The 21,301-nt window shown below is 37.9% G+C and overlaps 1 protein-coding gene across 4 annotated transcripts in view; it reads right to left on the bottom strand.

Moving 5' to 3' along the window:
- CHM (CHM Rab escort protein) overlaps positions 1 to 21,296 on the bottom strand; it is a 236,416-nt gene extending 215,120 nt beyond the window's left edge. For all 4 annotated transcript variants that reach the window (XM_029930787.1, XM_029930786.1, XM_029930789.1 and 1 more), the window contains exon 1: positions 21,241 to 21,296. In XM_029930787.1, coding sequence (XP_029786647.1) covers positions 21,241 to 21,289 — 49 coding nt within the window. In that variant the 5' untranslated portion in view covers positions 21,290 to 21,296. The remainder of the gene's footprint in view (positions 1 to 21,240) is intronic.
- Between the last annotated feature and the right edge of the window lie 5 nt (positions 21,297 to 21,301).

A 21,301-nucleotide genomic window follows, 5' to 3' on the forward strand; every position in this document is an offset into this window, starting at 1 on the left:
AAAAAGCCTCGCCCTCCCATACCAAGTGCGACTTCCCTGACTCCCCTCACCAGAGTCAGGGAAACTCACCCGGGAGCTGCAGACCCCAATAAAGGCTTCCCTTTGTTCTTGAACGTGGCCTCCTTCTTTCCTCTTGCCTCTGCCTCCACCTATTAAATCTTACAAAAACTACAATGTGATATCACCTCACATTTGACAGAATGGCTAAAATCAACAACACAAGAAACAACAGGTGTTGGTGAAGATGTAGAGAAAGGGAAAACTTCCTATACTGTTGGTGGCAATGCAAACTGGTGCAGCCACTCTGGAAAACAGTGTGAAGGTTCCTCAAGAAGTTAAAAATAGAACTACAGTGGAGCCACTGGCTCAATTAAGTGTCCAACTCTTTATTTTGGCTCAGGTCATAGATCTCACAGTTTATGGGATCAAGCCCCATGTTGGGCTCTGCACTGACATCATGGAGCCTGCTTGAGATTCTCTCTCTCCCTCTCTCTGCCCCTCCACCACACTCGCTCACTCTCTAATAAAAAATAAATAAACTTAGAAAAAATAGAACTACCCTATGACTCTACTGGTATTTACCCAAAAATATACCAAAACTAATATAAAGGGATACATGTATCCCTATGTTTACTGCAGTATTATTTACAATAGCCAAGATATGGAAGCATCCCAAGTGTCCATCAACTGACAAATGGATAAAGAAGACATAGTACACATACACAATGGAATATTACTCAGCCACAAATAATAATGAAATCTTGCCATTTGCGAGGATGTGGATAGTGCTAGAAAGTATAATACAAGGTAGATAACTCAGAGAAAGACAAATACCATATTATTTCACTCATTTGTGAAATTTGAAAAACAAAACAAATAAGCAAAAGGAAATACATACAGAGAAACCAAGAAACAGACTCATAACTATAGAGAAGAAAGAGATAGTTACCAGAAGGGTAGTGGGTGAAGGATGGGTTAAATAGGTGATGGAGATTAAGAGAATGCACTTGTAGTGATGAGCACTGGGTGATATATGGAGTTGTTGAACCTGAAACTAATATAACCATGTATGTTAACTAAATGAAATTAAAATAAAACTTAAAAAAAATTTAGTTTAAAAATAATGTTAACAAGAATTCCTAAAAAGCAGCCTGACAGCTACATTTTTTTATTTCCTCTTACATTGCAAATATGGTATAGCACTAAAGAAAATATTGTAATCACACATAAACTGACCTCTAACATTTTTTTCATTTTCCTCTTACTTTTCAGTCTTTGTCCACATGTACACATAAAGCAGAAATTGAAACACAGAGGGGTTAAGTAATTTGTCCAAAGTCATATACCCAAAAAATGTCATGTTAATAATGGAACCTAGCCATTCCAATTCGAGTCTATACTTTTTTTCTTTTTTAGTTTATTTATTTATTTTGAGAGACAGAGAGAGAGGAAGAGTGGGGGAGGAAAAGAAAGAGAGGGGAAGAGAGAGAGAATCCCAAGCAGGTTCCACCCTGTCAGTGCAGAGCCTGATGTGGGACTCAAACTCACAAACTGTGAGTTCATAACCTGAGCCAAAATCAAAAGTTTGATGCTTAACCGACTGAGCCACCCAGGGACCCCCTCGAGTCTGTATGCTTTTTTAAAAAATATTTTTAGAGGTGCCTGGGTGGCTCAGTTGTTTAAGCATCCAGCTTCGGCTCACGTCATAATCTCACAGTTTGTGGGTTCAGGTCCCGCATTGGGCTCTGTGCTGACAGCTAGCTCAGAGCCTGGAGCCTGCTTCGGATTCTGTGTCTCCCTCTCTCTCTGCCCCTCCTCTGCTCGCGCTGTCTCGGTCTCTCAAAAATAAATAAAAAACAAAAAAAAATTAACAAAACTGTTAATGTGTATTCATTTTTGAGAGAGAGAGAGGCAGAGGGAGAGGAAGACATAGCATCCTAAGTAGTCTCCAGGCTCTGAGCTATCAACACAGAGCCTGACGCAGGGCTTGAACTTATGAACCATTGAGATCATGACCTGAGCTGATGTCAGAGGCTTAACAGACTGAGCCACCCAGGAGCCCCGAGTCTACACTCTTAAGTACTATACTCTTTCATGACATCTAAATCTCTTTGCATTCCCACCAAGAAAATTTACAATTAATTCAATTTCCTGAATGGCTTGATTTTCAGAAGTGAGTAGTCTAACTGGTAGATACCAAAAATGCTAGAAAGGTGTGTTCCCTTTTATGAATTAATAAAATGGCATTCAGTGGCAACTACTCAGTGTCAAAGAAATCAAAGAACTAAGAATTAAAGATAAAAACTTTTTTGCAAAGTCTAATAAAAACACTTATTTATACAAGAATTACTTACTGATGGTAAAACAATTATCTGATTAGTTGATATCAAACTAAATACTTGTACAGTGCCAAATTACCAATACACAGATTATTCTCAATACACAGTGGAAAACATATACATACAAGGGAAGAATCAGATTGTCATCATCCTAATCGAGGGTTAATTTTAGCAACATTCAAGGTGGATCAACCAGATATGATGTGTGTTCTGATATCATCCAACATAATATCCAATCACTAAAGATAAATCCTAGGCAAAAATGTTAACCTTGAACCCATGAAGCCTTTAGATATGACTCTCAGTTTACAGGAAAAACATAGGTTAGAGGAATAGGGTAAGTGCAAATCCAAAAGGCAGAACATTCTGTAAAACACTGGCCCAGTCTCAACATTCCAGTCATAAGGAGGAAAGGAAGAGGAAGAAGAAGAAGAACAACAACAACACCTATGCTAGAATAAAACAAACTCAGAGGACACTAACAACCAGAAGCAAAATATAATATGGAATTGGACACAAATTTATACCTATCACTATGAAGGAGTGGATGTTTGTAGAAAGTGAAATACTGTCTGTGTACTGGAAATTAAAATGTACTGTAATAGATAGAAAGGTGAGAATTATTGACTGAAAAATTTGCAGAATGATATGTACAGATAATTTTATTTTATCATGAATATATTTTTAACATTACATAAACCTGGGCTGGGTAAGCTTGAAAAGCTGTGAACCAAAGGGCAAATGCACAATTACTTTGGGAAATAGGCATAACCTAATGAAGTTGAAGATTTGCAAACCTAGTATACAATACAACAGTAGTGATTGTATGCATATACATGTGAATGTGGGGGGATTACATCTGTATGCATCTGTATGGAAGGCTCCCACAAGCATGACACTGGTCAACAAAATCAAGTCACAAAAAAATACATACAATAGAATTCCAAAAGTTAGACAAGGGTCAAAAACACCTAAAGCAATATATTTTTTAGAGATACATACACCTGTAATAAAAACACCTTAAAAATACAAGGGGACAATACAATTTATCGTAATGATTACATCTGTGGGAAAGGGAGGGAAGATACATGATGATGCACAAAGGGAGCTTCTAAAGCTCTAGTAATGTTCTGGAAATGGTCTTTGTAATTGGGTCATAAATACACACCATTCATTTTACTGTTGTTCACCGAAACAAATATACACACATATACACATATTACATTTGCATATATGATATTTTATAATAAAAATTAAAGCTGTGTACCAGATCTAGGGCCACACTGTAAGACTGTCCACTCCACCAGATAGCTGGCCTTCTGGAAAATTTCAGAGCTTTTTACTATATAATGTTTATATTAATTTCAAATTTCACTATGATAAGCAGCTTTAAAATAGATGTCACTGGGGAGGAGCCAAGATGGCAGAGAAGAAAAGAGCTCTGTAAACTTCATCTGCCCCATCTATTGAACTGAGAAGGACATTATTTTCATCTGCAAGAGTGGAAAGAGAAAATACAGACTCCAGAAAGACGACGACCTCAAAAATGCCTGAGTGAGTGAGTGCGAACTGGGGAGTTTGGAAAATGGGCCAGCCTGAGACAAGCAGGGGAGGTGGGAGCCCCAGCCCAACACAGGGAAAGTGCACAGAGTCCCTGAGAGACAAGGGAAGAGAAAGAGAAACTGAACACACTCATACTACTGTCTCTAGAGAAGAGAGAAAGAACGTTTAAACCTACACAAAGAGAAAAAACTCTCACTCCATATATAACTGCTGAGTAGCCCAAATTCCGAACCAGGGTAGCACAAAGGAAAAAACAGCTCCCAGCCCTGCGCCATCCTGGCAGGGAGTCGGCAGCCATGGTGGCAGCGGCTGCAGGGGCGCGCACTTCGGCAGCTGCAGGAGCAGGAGCAAACACCTCATTTCCACAGTGCATCTCACCTCCAGCAGTGGCCATGTGAATCCCAAATCCTGGGAGCCAGCAGGGAAAAAATAGCCCCCACCCTTACACCATCCCTGCAGGGAGTTGGCAGTGGTGGAGGCCAGGGTATGCGCTTCGGCTGCAGGAGCAGGAATCTCAGCAAGCACAAAGAGAACCTGCTCCCTCGCCCTACTCAATCACTATCCCGGCTGGGGGCTGGGGGTATGCAGCGTGTCTGTGAGGGCATGCACTTCGCCTCTTGCTGTGCATCTCACCTCAGGCAGCACACCCCACGGCAACGCAAATGCCAGCCTGAGCCAAGAAAAACTGATCCTTCCCCTTATGAAATCCCTATCCTAGCTGGGATCTGGGAATCAGTGGTAGTCTGTGAGGGCATGCAACTCACCTCCAGCAGCAGCAGCAGCATAAATCCCTGCCAGCACATATAGAAACTGATCCCTCCCCCTACAAAATCCTGGCTAAGAAGCCAGCCGCCAAAGCAAGTACATCTCATCTGTGGTAGCATAAAAGTGTATGGACTAGGACTTTGAATGGAGGCGGGCCTGGAAAATACAACATGGCTCAGCTGCTGCACAAGGAGATCAGACCATTAGAGTGCCCTGCAGCACTTAGTTCCAGCAGAGCTTTGGGTGCCGCCGTTCTAATCTCTGCAGCCACCAAGGCGGAGCCTCTGAGAGTAGCCCCCTAGACCTACAATACCAAACCACACCAGGCCGCAAGGAAGAGTTGCTGCTTTTTTTTTCTTTTTCTTGTCTTTTCTATTTTTATTGTGCTTATTTTTTATTATTATTACCTATTTTACTTAAAATTCTTTATAAAATTTTGTAACTCCTTATTTTCCGTTCTCCTTTCTCCATCTATTGTTTTAATTTCTTACACTCCAGATATTTTCTCCCATATCTCATCCTTATCTCTCCCCTCAACTGGTCATATAACTTTAGACTGTCCATTATCCTTTGTTGACTCTGATCCCCTTTATTTTTTTTCTTTTCTTCTCTTCTTTTTGTCTCTTTCCTCTCCATTTTCATTCTTTCCTATCCCCCTTTTAATTTGTTTGTTTGTTTGATTTGTCTGTCCGTTTGTGGGCTTCTTTTCCCTCTGTGTTTCTCTGTCTGTTTTCCTTCTTACGGCAACACCAAAAAACAAGCCAAAGTGTGCATGACGGGGAGTCCCAAATATTGCTGAGTAGGGAAATAAAATAATCAAAGGCACAAAATGAGAAACTGAGAGACACCATTAAAAGAATATTTCCTGAAATGACAGGCCTTGGACAGTCAATAAGCCTCATTTAACAAAACAATATTAACAGGTGAACAGTGCATAATGAGCTTTTTAAAGGTGAAAAGAAACAGAAAACTAGCAAAAATGCTAAAACAAAGGAACTCTCCCCTGAAGAACCTCCAGGGAAAATTCACAGCCACAGAACTGCTCAAGGCAGATCAAGAAAACATACCTGATCAAGAATTTTAAAAACGTCATAAAATTAATCACTGGGGTTGAAGAACGGATCAAAGAAGCAACTGAAACATGACTAGGAACTTTGAAAATAGGTGTGATGAGTTAAAAAACAGGCTATAAATGAGGTGATTAATAAAATGGATGCAGCCACATCAAGCATTGAAGAAGCAGTGAGAAGAATAGGTGAATTAGAAGATATAGTTATAGCAAAAGAGGAAGCTGAAAAAAAGAGAGAAATTGATCCAGGAGCAGGAAAGAAGAATTCGAGACCTGAGTGATACAATCAAATGGAACAACATCCCTATCATAGGAATTCCAGAAGAGGAAGACAAAGAGAAAAGTCCTGAAGGGATACTAGACCAAATTATAACAGAGAAATTCCCATATCTGGGTAAAGAAATAGACATTCAAATTCAAAAGGCACAAAGAACCCCCTTAAGATGTTGATTCATTTGAATCAACAATTGGTACGACATATCATACTAAAACTGGCAGAACACAAAGATAAAAAGAAAATTCTGAAGGCAGCTAGGGATAAAAGGGCCCTAACGAACAAAGGGAAACCTATCAGAGTGGTTACAGACCTATCAAATGAAACTTAGCAGGCCAGGAAGGAAGGTCAGGAAATCTTCAATGTGATGAGCAGAAAAAACATGCAGCCAAGAATCCTTTACCCAGCAAGCCTGTCATTCAAAAGGGAAAGAGAGAGAAAAGTGTTTCCAAATAAACAAGAATTGAGAGAATTCATGACCACCAAACCAGCCCTACAGGAAATCCTAAGAGGGACTCTATGAGGGAAATGTTCCAAAGAATACAAGGTGCCAGAGACATCACTATAAACGTGAATTCAAGGGAGAACACAATGACTCTAAACCCACATTTTTCAAAAATAACACTGAATATAAATGGACTGAATGCTCCAACCAAACGACACAGGGTAGCAGAATGGGTAAAAAAACAAAATCCATCTATGTACTGTCTAAAAGAGACTCATTTTCGACCTGAAGACACCTTCAGGTTGAAAGTAAAGGGATGGAGAAATATCTATCATGCAACTGGAAGCCAAAAGAAAGCCGGAGTAGCCATACTTCTATCAGACAAACTGGACTTTAAAGTAAAGGCAGTAACAAGAGATGAAGAAGGACATTATATAATAATTACAGAGTCTCTCCAACAGGAAGAGCTAACAATGATAAACATCTATGCGCCAAATTTGGAAGCGCCCAAATACATAAAACAATTAATCACAGCCAGGAACAATCGTATTGATAAGAATATGCTAATTGCAGGGGACTTTAATACTCCACTGACAGCAATGGATAGATCAACCAGACAGAAAATCACTAAAGAAGCAATGGACATGAACAACACATTGGACCAGACGGAACTGATAGATATATTTAGAAGTCTGCATCCTGAAGTTAGGAAATTCACCTTCTTTTCGAGTGCATGTGGCACATTCTCCAAGATAGATCACAAACTAGGGCATAAAACAGCCCTCCATAAGTATAAATGAATAGAGATCATGCCATGCACACTTTCAGACAACAATGCTATGAAACTAAAATTAACCACAGGAAAAAGTCTGGAAAACCTCCAACATGTGGAGGTTAAAAATCACCCTACTAAAAAATGATTGGGCTAATCACGCAATTAGAGAAGAAATTTTAAAAATATATGAAAACAAACATACAACAATCCAAAATCTCTGGGATGCAGCAAAGGCAGCCCTAAGAGAAAACTATGTTGCAATCCAGGCCAATTTCAACAAACTAGAAAAACCACAAATTCAAAATCTAACAGAGCACCTACTGGAACTAGAAGGGAAGCAGCAAGAGCACCCCAAACCCAGCAGAAGAAAAGAAATAATAAATATCATGGCAGAAATAAACAATATAGAATCCAAAAAAATAGTCGAGCAAATCAATGAAACCAAGAGTTGGTTCTTTGAACAAATAAAAAAATTAATAAGCCAGGCTCCTCAGAAAGAAAAGAGAGAGCACTCAGATAGACAAAATCATGAATCAAAAATGAAAAAATTGCTTAGAATACAAGCAATCATCAGAGATTACTATGAAAAATTATATGCCAACAAACTGGACAAACTAGAAGAAATGGACAAATTCCTAAATGTACATGCAGTGCCAAAATTCAAATGGGAAGAGATAGAAAACATGAATAGACCAATAACCAGTAAGGAATTCGAATCCTTTATCAAAAATCTCCCAACAAATAAGAGCCCAGGGCCAGATAGCTTACCAGGAGAATTCTACCAGACATTTAAAGCAGAGCTATTACCCATTTTTCTCAAACTATTCCAAAAAATAGAAAGAGGAAAACTTCCACAGTCATTCTACAAAGCCAGCATCACCTTGATACCCAAACCAGACAGAGGCCCATCAAAAAAAGGAGAACTACAGACCAATATCCTTAATGAATACAGATGTAAAAATACTCAACAAGATACTAGCAAATCGAATTCAACAGCATATAAAAAGACTTATCCATTATGATCAAGTGGGATTCATACCTGGGTACAGGGCTGGTTCAATATTCACAAATCCATCAATGTGATCCATCACATTAACAAAAGAAAGGATAAAAACCATATGATCCTATCAATAGATGCATAAAAAGCATTTAACAAAACACAGCATCCTTTCTTAATAAAAAACCCTTGAGATGTTCAGGATAGAAAGAACTTACTTAAACATCATAAAAGCCATTTATGTAAAGCCCACAGCTAATACTATTCTCAAGGGGGAAAAACTGAGAGCTTTCCCCCTCAGATCAGGAACACGGCAGGGTGTCCACTATCACCACTGTGGTTTAACACAGTGCTGGAATTCCTAGTATCAGCAATCAGACAACAAAAGGAAATAAAAGGCATCAGAATTGGCAAAGAAGAAGTCAAACTTTCACTTTTCACAGATGACAGGATATTTTCCATGGAAAACCAGGCCGACCCCACCAGAAGCCTTCTAGAACTGATCAATGAATTCAGCAAAGTTGCAGGGTACAAAATCAGTGTACAGAAATCAGTTGCATTCTTATAGACCAAAAGTGAAGCAGCGGAAAGAGAAATCAAGAAACTGATCCCGTTCATGATTGCACGAAAAAGCATAAAATACCTAGGAGTAAACCTAACCAAGGATGTAAAAGACCTATATGATGAAAACTACAGAAAACTTATGAAAGAGTTTGAAGACACCAAGAAATGGAAAAACATTCCCTGTTCATGGACCAGAAGAATAAACATTGTGAAAATGTCATTACTACCCAAAGCAATCTACACATTCAATGCAATCCCCATCAAAATTGCACCAACATTTTTCTCAAAGCTAGAACAAACTATTGTCAAATTCGTATGGAACCACAAATGACCCCAAATAGCCAAAGTAATATTGGTGAAGAAAACCAAAACAGGAGGCATCACAATCCCAGACTTTAGCCTCTCCTACAAAGTTGTTATCATCAAGACAGTATGGTATTGGCATAACAACAGCCACATAGACCAATGGAATAGATTAGAGAACCCAGAACTGGGCCCACAAATGTACGGCCAATTAATTTTTGACAAAGCAGGAAAAAGTATCTGATGGAAAAAAGACTGCCTCTTTAGCAGGTCGTGCTGGCAGAACTGGATAGCAACATGCAGAAGAATGAAACTAGACCACTTCCTTACACCATACACACACAAAAAAGCCCTCAAAATGACTGAAGGACCTGAATGTGAGACAGGAAACCATCAAAACCCTCGAGGAGAAAGTAGGAAACAACCTCCTTTACCTCAACCGCAGATATTTCCTACTCGAAACATCCCCAAAGGCAAGGGAAATGAAAGCAAAAATGAATTATTGGGACCTCATCAAGATAAACAGCTTCTGCACTGCAAAGGAAACCATCAAGAAAACTAATACGCAACTGACAGAAGGGGAAAACATAGTTGCAAATGACATATAAGATATAGGGCTAGTATCCAAAATCTACAAGGAACTCACCAAACTCCACACCCAAAAAACAAATAACCCAGTGAAGAAATGGGCAGAAGACATAAACAGACACTTTTCCAAAGAGGACATCCAGATGGCCAACAGGCACATGAAATGATGCTCAACATCACTCATCATCAGGGAAACACAAATCAAAACCACACTGAGATTCCACCTCACACCAGTCAGAGTCGCTAAAATGAACAAATCAAGAGACTATAGGTGCTGGCGAGGGTGTGGAGAGACAGGCACCCTCCTACACTGTTGGTGGGAATGTAAACTGGTGCAGTCACTCTGGAAAACAGTGTGGAGGTTCCTCAAAAAACTATCCATAGATCTCCATGACCCAGCAATAGCACTGCTAGGGATTTACCCAAGGGATACAGAAGTGCTGATGCATAGGAGCACATGTACACCAATGTTCATAGCAGCACTGTCAACAACAGCCAAATCATTCAAAGAGCCTAAATGTCCATCACCTGATGAATGGATCAAGAAGATGTGGTATATATATACAATATAGTATTACATGGCAATGAGAAAGAATGAAATCTGACATTTGTAGCAAAGTGGTTGGACCTCAAGCATCTCATGCTAAGCGAAATAATTCAGGTGGAGGACAGATACCATATATTTGCACTCACAGGTCTAACAAGAGACCAGGAGAAACCTAATGGAGAACTAGGGGGAAGGGAAGAGAGAAAGAGAGTTGGGGAATGAGAGGGACGCAAAACTTGAGAGATTATTAAATATTGAAAACGAACTGAGGGTTGAAGGGGAAGGGGCGGGGGGAAGAGGTGGTGTTGATGGAGAAGGGCACTTGTGGGGAAGAGCACTGGGTGTTATATGGAAACAGAAAACCAAAACGGGAGGCCAATGTGGAAACCAATTTGACAATAAACTCTTTAAAAAAATAAAAATAAAATAAATAAAATAAAATAGATGTCACTCTTGTAGCTTTTAATGCTACTGAATGTTTTCCTTAAAATAAATTCTCAGATCTGGAGTTACTGAGTGTAAGGGAATAAACACACTTAACAATTCTTAGTACAAACTGTCAAATTACTTTGCCCGAGTATTGTCCCAATTTATATCATCATCCTATGAATTGAATACAACTTCACTGACAATTCGTTATTACTTTTAATTTTAGAGCGTTATTTTGCATTCAACTATTAAGAAACATTATTTTCCCAGCAGTTTGCTGTTTTTTCTTCTCTTTATATTCTCTGCCCATTTGTCTAAAGAGACCTTGATATTTTTCATATAAATTTGAAGCTACTCATAATCTGTAATTAGTCCTGTTAGGAGTTGCAAATATTGTCACTCTTTTTTTTTCTTTTGGTTTTCTATTTTTCAGAATAGGTGCTATATTTGTTTATATACTCAAATATTATCTTCTTTTTTTTCTGATTTCAAAGAGGCAATTTATCCTTTCCCTACAGATCAGATGACCCAATTTATTCCTACTTTATAGTTCCCACTTTGAAAGAGACTACATTCTATAACTCTATACAGAAAGAGACACTAAGATTACTGTCAGAAAGCCCAAAATTGATCATATAGTAAAAAAAAATTAAGTTTATTTAAGAGAGCGAGCAAGTGAACACGTGCACATGAGCAGTGGAGGGGCTGAGAAAGTAAGAGAGAATCCCAACCAAGCAGGATCTGGGCTGTCAGAGTACAACACAGCACTATCAGGCCCATGAATCACAAGATCATGACCTGAACTGATGGAACTGAAGCCAAGAGTTGGATGCTTAACTGAGTCACCCAAGTGTGCCCTGCCCCAGAAAAATTTGTAATTTCAATTCAGTGGGGTAAGAAGAGATTATTAGATCAATGGTGTTAGAATAACTGGTTGTTGATTAAGAGGGGGAAAAGCCTTCATGTTGTACAACAAAGTAAATTTCAAGTAAATATAAATTTAAATGTAAAAATAAAATATTGAAAAATAAATTTAATATTTACTTAATCTTAGAGGGGAAGGCTTTTTATGCTTATCTCCAAAGGTACTTAACAAAAGTATCACAAGTATATGTAAATCTAGTGAAATCTGAATAAGGTCATTGGGTAAGGTCAATTTCCTGGTTATGAATTATCTAAGATTTAACTTGCCACTGGGTGAAGTATAGGCAGGATCTTCTCATTTTATTTCTTACAACTGCATGTGAGTCTACAATTATCTCCAAAGAAAAGCTTTTTAACAAGGACACTGGGAAGACCATTTGGTTAACATGGAATGATGTTCATGACATACTGTGAAGTAAAAAATAGATTTCAAAACAGCATTTGATATACTTTTATAAACACAGAAAAATATACATACATCTATACACACAAACCAAGAAAATGTTTGAAAGTAGATTTATAAAAGTGTTATTATGATGTTAATAACACAGCCCCTGAAGGAAAAAGATATTACCATAGTCATTCTGGCAAAAAGATGCATCCATTGTAAATTCTGACAAATGTTGAAAATTGTAGGAACCAAAAGAATAATCAACCAAAAAAAGGCTTCAAAAACAGGACACAAGTCTAATACTTGATGTTGAAAATGTAATTTGCAAGTGAAGAAATCTAAAGAAAGACATGAAATGGCAAACTCCAGCACATGCACAAGCAGACTATATGTCATTTTAAACAATGATTTTATTTCAGTGGGAAATTACATATCATGAAATCAATGAAAAGGGATTATTGCCTGAAATATGACTGTATTCTCAGATCCCATTTTTTACAATTACTTTAGTGGCTGTGCTTTTTCTTCCTCAGTTTTAAGGAATAATACAGCCTTCATCAAAAGGTTGGCAAGCTGGAAGAGATTACATGATGCTGTCAATGATGAGTTAATACCACAAGACTTCGTTGGCATCAGGAATTTAATGTCAACAGTGGTGACTCCCAGAAAAGGAAGTAACTGCCAACCACAAAGCTAGGGCACATTAATATATTGATAGAAGGTATTTTTCCACTTAGAAGAATCCCACAAGCTCAATCTAATAACAGAGTTTTAGCTACAGTAACTACAGTCTTAATAGTCTGGCCTAGGTTACATATTTGTAAAATGGAGATTAACTGTATCCACCACAGACAGGGTTATTGTGAGAATAAGAGAAAATAATGCATTTTAAGATGGGGCACCTGGTGGTTCAGTTGGTTAAGCATCCAACTTCAGCTCAGGCCATGATCTCATGGTTCATGGGTTCAAACCCCCATTAGGCTCTGTGTTGACAGCTCAGAGCCTGGAGCCTGCTTCAGATTCTGTGTCCTCCTTTCTCTTGGCCCCTCCCCCACTTATGAGAGCATGCGTTCTCTCTCTCAAAAATAAACATTAAAAATTTTTTATGAAGAGTTTAGAACAACACTTGCATATGTTTCATATATTTGTTTAATAGTGTGCTATATGTGCTAAAATTCTATGTCATCTATTTGGCTTATATACCTTATGATGCCAAAGTAATACATTTCATAGAAAAATAAGGATTAGAACTCACAACTGAGGAAGTCATGGGAATGAAAGGCAGAGAGCATAAGGAACACAGTCCATGATATTATAATAGCAATGCAAGGAGAAAGATGGTAGCTACACTTGTGGTGATTGTAGTATAATGTATAAACTTGTCAAATCACTAAGTTGTATATCTGAAACTAATGTAACTGTGTCCATTATACTCAAATACATTTTTTTATTTAAAAAAGAACTCATAACTAAGCACCTTCCTAAACACTTTTATTTCTCTATACTTTAGCTTGTGTAACCTTTTCCATAATAATTATTTTAAACTTATATATAGAAAAATAGTTTGTGCACCTGGGTGGCTCAGTCACTTGAGCATCTGACCCTTGATTTTGGCTTGGGTCATAATCCCAGGGTTCTAGAATCAAGCCCTGCTTCAGACTCTGTGCTGAGTGTGGAATCTGCTTAGGGTTCTATCTCTCCCACTGCCCCTCTCCTCTGGTCACACTCAAAAAAAAAAAAAAAAAGTAGTTTAACAAATGTGCAAATGTAGATCACAGATATATGATCCAAACATTTCAAAGCAATATGAAATGATTAAAACTCCATTAACTAATAACCATTGTAACTCATAGAACTCAATGTGAACAGTAGGCTGGACAAAAAGATATGTTAGAACATTACATAGGAAAAAAAGTAGATGTTGGTAACTATTCTAAAAGTGATATAAACCAAATGGGCCAAGTAGTATGACTTAAACTCTTGGTAGAATACAATGAAACTAAATGCTTATGCTAATAAGTACTAATAATACTAATGCTAATAATACTTCCATACTGGCCAAACTGCCCCTGGTCTCTACTGCAGACTATTTTTTAAATAGCCTCAATATGATAATATGATGGTTCTCATAACTATGCTTTGGAAAATCACTATGTATGATAAATTATCATCTCTTTTTACACTGCCTTTTAATAAAATTATTAGAAAAGCCAAAAGACTGCAAGTCAATCTTTCAAAGTATGCCTATTGTGTTGGCCACAACTAAATAACCCCAAAATGCTTCCAATCTCTCTAGAATATTACACAGAAACACACACACACACACACACACACACACACACACACACACAGTGTTTTAATATATGTGTTAATACAAAACTGATGATGACTTTTAGTCTATTTTACTTTTAGAACCATTTATATGCATAGCAGGCACACCTTAACATTTTAGTTCAAAGACTCTGTATTGAAACTGAATAGTAAGTGATTTAGCATGAATAACCGGTCAGTTATATGGAATTATAATTGTTTCTGTGCAATGGGATTTTATGTTAAACATGAGAATGTAATGGTGAGCAGCTGTACTTGATTTTAATTGCTGCAGCTTGAGTTATCCAAAACATTATGAGAACACTAGAGAAAATGGCATGAGGCAAGGGAGATAAAAATGATGCTGCAGAGGGAACTCTGGTAATAGATATAGCTCTCTCTGAGGGATTGGCTATGATTTACAGGAAGGATAAGCCTCTTCCAAAGAGTCTTCTCCACAGTTAGATAACTCCCTTTACTTTCCTCAGTATTGAAAGCAGAAAAGACATAGTTTTCCATCAATAAATGCCTGAAGAATTGTGAACCATTTTTCAGAAGAGCAAAATCTTTAGCCTTCTTTAAGCTTTCTTTAGCTCCTTCAGCATTCTTAAACTGACAAAGAAGAGGTTCATACTATGCCCCAAAGAAAATAAATCTGTTCAAAATATTTAGACAAAACAGGGGTGCCTGGGTGGCTCAGCTGTAAGTGTCTGGCTCTTCATTTCAGCTCAGGTCATAGTCTCATGGTTCATGGGATTAAGCCCTGCATCAGGCTCTGACTGGAAGTGTGGAGCCTGCTTGGGATTCTCTCTGCCCCTCCCCTGTGCACGCTCTCTCTTTATGTCTTAAAATACATTAAAAAATGATTAGACAAAACAAAATGACAAATCAAGCTGACAAATGAAAAAGAATAAACATACAGAAAACCTGTAAACCCACCAGATCAGAAATCTGTTAGAAATAGTAGGAATAGACACACAAAGAAAGGCTTTTCCTACCAACAAGTCAATGGGGAAGAGAGCGATAACTCAGACACCTGAATCTTCTGCTTTCCATGGAAAGCCCTTCCTGAAAGCATTCAGGTAACAATAGTGATGATAAAAGCACCTTGAGATGGAATTATGGACCATAAAAATCAACTACATTTTCTGAGAATCTACTTAGCATTTTATAGGAATTATTTCATCAAATCCTTGACACAGCTCTGTGAAATTTATTGTCATGTAGAGATAAGAAAATTGAAACTTAGACTTTAAGGAACATGTGTGAGGTAGCACAAGAGGCACAACTGATTCAAATCCAGTCTGTCTGACTTCAGAACTACACTGTCAACTACACTGCTCAAATGAGACACATACATGTCAAAGTCAATAAAATATATGGATGGTATAGCATTTGTAAAACTAAAGGACTTATGAAATAGTATTACCATTACTATTCATCATTATTTAGTTAGTATCCTCTAGACTTTAAGATTCTTTGCCCTGACCACCCCCAAAAATATGTATGTAGTATATATGCATGAATTTTAATAATTATATGTATATGAAATATACTATACTCATCCTTGATACATGTAATATATTCTGATATATTCTATTACCTTTTTTTAATGCTGGAATTAATTTCATGACCCACAAATAGGTCGCATCTTGCAATTACCACAAAAAATAAAACAAATTAAAAAAAAACAACCTCAGCTCTGGATCATAGGTGCATGTATGTTTGGAAATACAGAGAGGAACTATGAAAATGCTGTCATATTAGAACTTTATACAGCCATCAGGGAAAAGATTAAATAATATATGTATGTAAGAAATCACTTAGCACAAGAGTTTGGCACAAAGGGGTATTTGGTAAATATGTTTCCATGAAACCTCTTGGAGCACTACTATCCCCGAACATTCACTGAGCTGCCATCACCACCATCATAAGCATATAGTCACTCAGCTGCCAACCAAGATTGATTTTTTTACTCTTAACCAACATCAAGGAATGGAAGTGTGCTACCTACATGCCCTTACTGATAAAAGCAACCTCTTGTTTCCAAGAAAAATTTTTATGAGCCATTTTGATGCAAAAATTTCTAACGTATATTAAACACTGACTTCACATTTTGAAAGGACTAGACAGAATTTAGCCTTTTCAAGGACGCAGGGTCACATTTATGCATACACAATGGTAAACTTTAGAAATAGTAGATAGGTCACCTAATTCAAATCTCCAACTTTACAGATGAACAAACTGGTATCCCAAGAGGAGATGCAATTTGTTCAAAGTCACCCAATAGAAAGGTCAAATGATTCTCATCATATCATGCTGCCACATCTATTATTGTACTATGTCAAGTCCTATCTAGCAAGGTAGTCTCAATATAGGAGCAATACTTTTTGTAATTTCTCTTATGTTTCTTATTTTGGTTACCTCACTTCTTTCCCCATAATCTTTACCAATAAAACTCTTAAATCAAAAAAGACCTAGGGGCACATAGGTGTCTCAGTTGGTTAAGCGTCCAACTTCAGCTCAGGTCATGATCTCGCAGTTCATGGGTTCAACCCAAGTGGGGCTCTGTGCTGACAGCTCAGAGCCTGGAGCCTGCTTCAGATTCTGTGTCTCCCTCTTTCTGCCCCTCCCTCTCTGTCTCTCTCTCTCTCAAAAGTAAATAAAGTTAAAGAAAAAAGGATCTATGAGGAAGCACCTGGGTGGCTCAGACAGTTGGGCATTCAACTCTGGGTCAGGTCATGATCTCACGGTTTGTGAGTTTGAGTCCCATGTAGGGCTCTCTGATGTCAAAGCAGGACCTGCTTCAGATCCTGTCTTCCTCTCTTTCTGCCCCACCTCAGCCCGCATACATGTGTTCTCACTTTCCTTCTCCCTCTCAAAAATACATAAACATTAAAATAAAAGGGATCCATGTGTTTGTCTTCTGTAGGAAAAATTTTAAGCTAGTCTATCCCACAGTCCATCTTAGGGAAAGAACTCCCAAAATATGTGTGTGGTGTACTTCAGAAAGAAAAGGGATGCAGACTGAATTGCTATGTGATCTTCAGAAAGCAAGAAGGATGCAATGAAAAGCCCACATCGGTTTTAAGAACAAGCAGTTCTATGGATGTGACAGTCAGAAACCTCAGTCTCTGAAATTAGGCAATATCATGAACTTTACAAGGACCGAGACTAGGTTCTCAGTAAATGTGGGCTGAATACTCTGAAAAATGAGTGTTTGTCACTACGTAAACTGGTCCCAGGCCATCGTACTGTTTGATATAGGCTTGCACTTTAGGTGTGTTTGTCTCTATAAAGACATGAACTGTCACTTATGTCTAATGACACCACCCGAAAACAGCTTTTGTAGAAGTGGATGATAACACTGTATCTTCTAAATACGATGTTTCTAATATGCTCTGAGGACACTAGAATTATTTCTAAAATAAGAATAAATATGCTCTAAGTAAGGGCCTGAAGGATTCCACTATGTAAGAACTATGTTAATATTACCACAGCTCTCCTAACTTCCATCTTGCCTGCTCTTCTGTTGAATTGTTGGCTCTGATGCATATTGCAGAATACACACATGTTGCCTGATGCCACCTCCAGTGAGGTGTTATGTTACTGGGACTATTTTTAACCTGAAACCAAGGATACTTCTCTATAACCCACAAAATTATCATTCCAATGTCTTTTTAAATGGCAAAATGCCTTGAAAATGAAGACTGTGTACCCCAACTGGAAGCCACTTTCTAGACAAATAATTTATTTCCAGTTTTGTCCTCTCCTTTGAGACTCCAGTCAACCTTCCTACCTTCTTCCATTTTCTTCTTTATTTTTCACAGCTCAAACGCTTTATTTTATTCCTCTGCCTTTGAGTGCCTGAGAGATATTCCCTGTGTTTTGTAATCAAAAAGAAATGGACATAACTAAGAAAACACATACAAAACTTATCTTCCCATGATCTCTTCAAAATATGATCTTAAGAAAAATCTTGTGATATGCAAAGTAAAAAAACAACACTAATCAAGGAAAAAACGATTTAAGTATTATCCACATATGATTTTACTTGAAGCAATTATCTCTTGATGACATAACTAGAACTAAATCTACTAAAAGAAGAATTATATTTCATAGCCTATTTCTTCATGTTTGTGATACATACATGATTAATTCTACTTTTTTTTTTTTCAGTAAAACTGAATCTAAGAAATGCTGCTTTTCCTAAGATTTATTCAAGCTAGGGGCACCTGGGTGGCTCAGTCAGTTAAGTGGCCGACTTCAGCTCAAGTCATGATCTCGTGGTTGGTGAATTCGAGCCCTACATCAGGCTCTGTGCTGAACAGCTGGGAGTCTGGGGCCTGGTTCAGATTCTGTGTGTTTCCCTCTCTTTCTGTTCTTCCCCTGCTCATGCTCTGTCTCTCTGTCTTTCAAAAATAAATAAACATTAAAGATTTTTAAAAAATTATTCAAGTTAGTATTTAGTGATGCAAACATTCTTAAGGCTACTTTCAGCAAACTATTTCAGAAAAGAAATATTCCAAACACATTAAAAACAACCCCAATTACAGATGAACATAAGTGAAGGGAAGCAAAAATAAGATAAAAACAGAGAGGGAGACAAACCATTAAGAGACCCTTATATACACAGAGAACTGAGGATTGCTGGGTGAGAGTTGGGTGGGGGATGGGCATTAAGGAGGGCACTTGCTGAGATGAGCACTGGGTGTTGTATCTAAGTGAGGAGTCACTGAATTATATTTCTGAAACCATTACTACACTAGATGTTAACTAACTTGGATTTAAATAAATAAATAAAATAATTCCAATTAAATAATGATGGGAATTACTGAAGTCATTTGGAAAATGACTTTTAACCAAGTTTCCCATTTTGGCATACCTAAAAACAAAGCTTCATAACATGAATTTATGCAATGTGCTTGATAATCTCAGAATTGTTCACCAGTAGGTGATATGACAAACAACTTTTAAGATTAACTTCAAATAAGGTTTCCCCATACTTCGAAAAATATTACTCTCACTGCAACAAGTCTAAAATGAATCTTTTTAAAAATACACCAGATGCCACTTAATGTAATTTTCTGGATCATACACAGTATCTTCCTACCTCTACCATAACAGGCTCTAACGGGATGAACGTAGTCCACATTATAAACTGAACCAGAAAGCAAACTATTTATTATAGTAATTAGTAGCATTTAATAGGATTTAGCACTATTATCAATTAAACTTTGAATCCAGTTAAGAAAAACTCTAATGATTCAAAAAATTTAAAAAACATCCCAAGTTCCTAGGTAACAAAAAAGAAAGGCAATAAAATAGAATCCAAGTATGGTTTTAACTACTATTTAAAAATGGATATTTTTCTGTTTCACGATAGACTGGAGAGAACAAATGAATAGTCTATAGGCTCCTTCCAGCTCTCATCCAACATCTGTTCACACCAGCTACAGCCAAGTTATCCGCAGCCACGCAGTTTTCAGGATGGGAACAAACATGTCTTTGTTGTCCTGAGAACAATTACCCAAGTGCAACTACAATAAGAATTTTGTTAGACAACACCTGAAAGGATATCTAGTTTACTGCCCACCCCCCCCATATTTAAAACAATGAGAACGAGGCACAGAAAGATTAAATGCCCTAATAATTGAACAGGTAACTTTAAACACCTGCAAGATCTAGTAACAACTTTTCGCAATTATTAGACTATATTAGAATTATATGGGTTAACTCTAAGGGTCTGAACCACTTATTCTCCTTCTGAGATGGAATGGGCCCTTGGAAACTTACCAGCTGTGTGATCTTCTGTAAAGGGTAGAGAATGCCAAATCTAACGAGGTTGTTGTGAGAATTACATACAGCATGTAGAGTGCTTACCACATCGATTAGCAAATAATAAGCATTCAAAACCCTAGCTATAATTTTTACTCCGACCCTGGAAACATGGCTGCCCCTACTGTTTCAGAAAACAGCAAACTCCATTCATTAACACAACGGACAGGTTTTCATCTACCAGAGCTTCTCTGTCCTATCACATTCTACAAACAGGAGAAAACCCTACTCAACCTATTTCACCCCATTTCAAATCCATTCTTTACACTGCTAAAAACAAAATACCAACTGCTGCCAAATGTCTTCTACCACACGTTGTACGTTGAATTTGTCAGCCAGATACTGCAGGGTATTTTCTGGCTCCACCCAAAACATGGAGAATAAATTATGGGAAAACAAGGGGAAGATAAGGTCACACACCTGAAATGGAATTTACAGAAGCTTTTTCTCAGGTCATTTAGTTGCGAGTAGATAGGTGGATGTCAGAAAGCAAAACGCTATCTTTCAGCATCATAAAGCAGGAATAATGACTACCTCAAGAAAATACAATTCCCTAGGTTTCTCAGCACAATAGAAAAGAAACCGTTTCCTTGTCGTAGTAAATTAATGCGCACACAGACAACAACTGATCATCCTTCTCTAAAAACTGAAGGCTAAGCTGTATCCGAGCTGCAATATACCCTAGGACTACATAAATATATGAAAAATTCCTACTAAAGGGCGAGACAAAATTATGGAGGATAATCACCTTGAAATCAACAAGGTAGGAATCATGTTATGCCAAAAGTCGTCTCCATAGATAAAGTCCGGACCCTCCATTCTCCTGACACTGCAAAACCCACCTCCCTCTAAGAAAATTACAGTAATCACCCGCAGCAACCAACCTCAGCAATCGGCATCGACCAGATCGACCCCTACTCAAATGGCGCTAAGTGCCTTGGGTCCAAGCCCCTCCCTGGAGCTCCCAACTCCCGCGCAGACTCCACACTACCTCACTTCCAGTCCTCCCTGCTATGCTCAACCTCCGGCATTTCTAGCCAACCCTCGCCACTGACAGAAAACATAGGAACAAGCTAGACTCCCTCCACTTTGTTCGGGGAGTACCAGAGCCACACATACCCGTCCCTATTACGATCACATCAAACTCCGAAGGGAGATTATCCGCCATCTTGAAAGGAAA

This window comes from Suricata suricatta, chromosome X (genome assembly GCF_006229205.1).
Source record: "Suricata suricatta isolate VVHF042 chromosome X, meerkat_22Aug2017_6uvM2_HiC, whole genome shotgun sequence".
NCBI classification, from domain to species: domain Eukaryota; kingdom Metazoa; phylum Chordata; class Mammalia; order Carnivora; family Herpestidae; genus Suricata; species Suricata suricatta.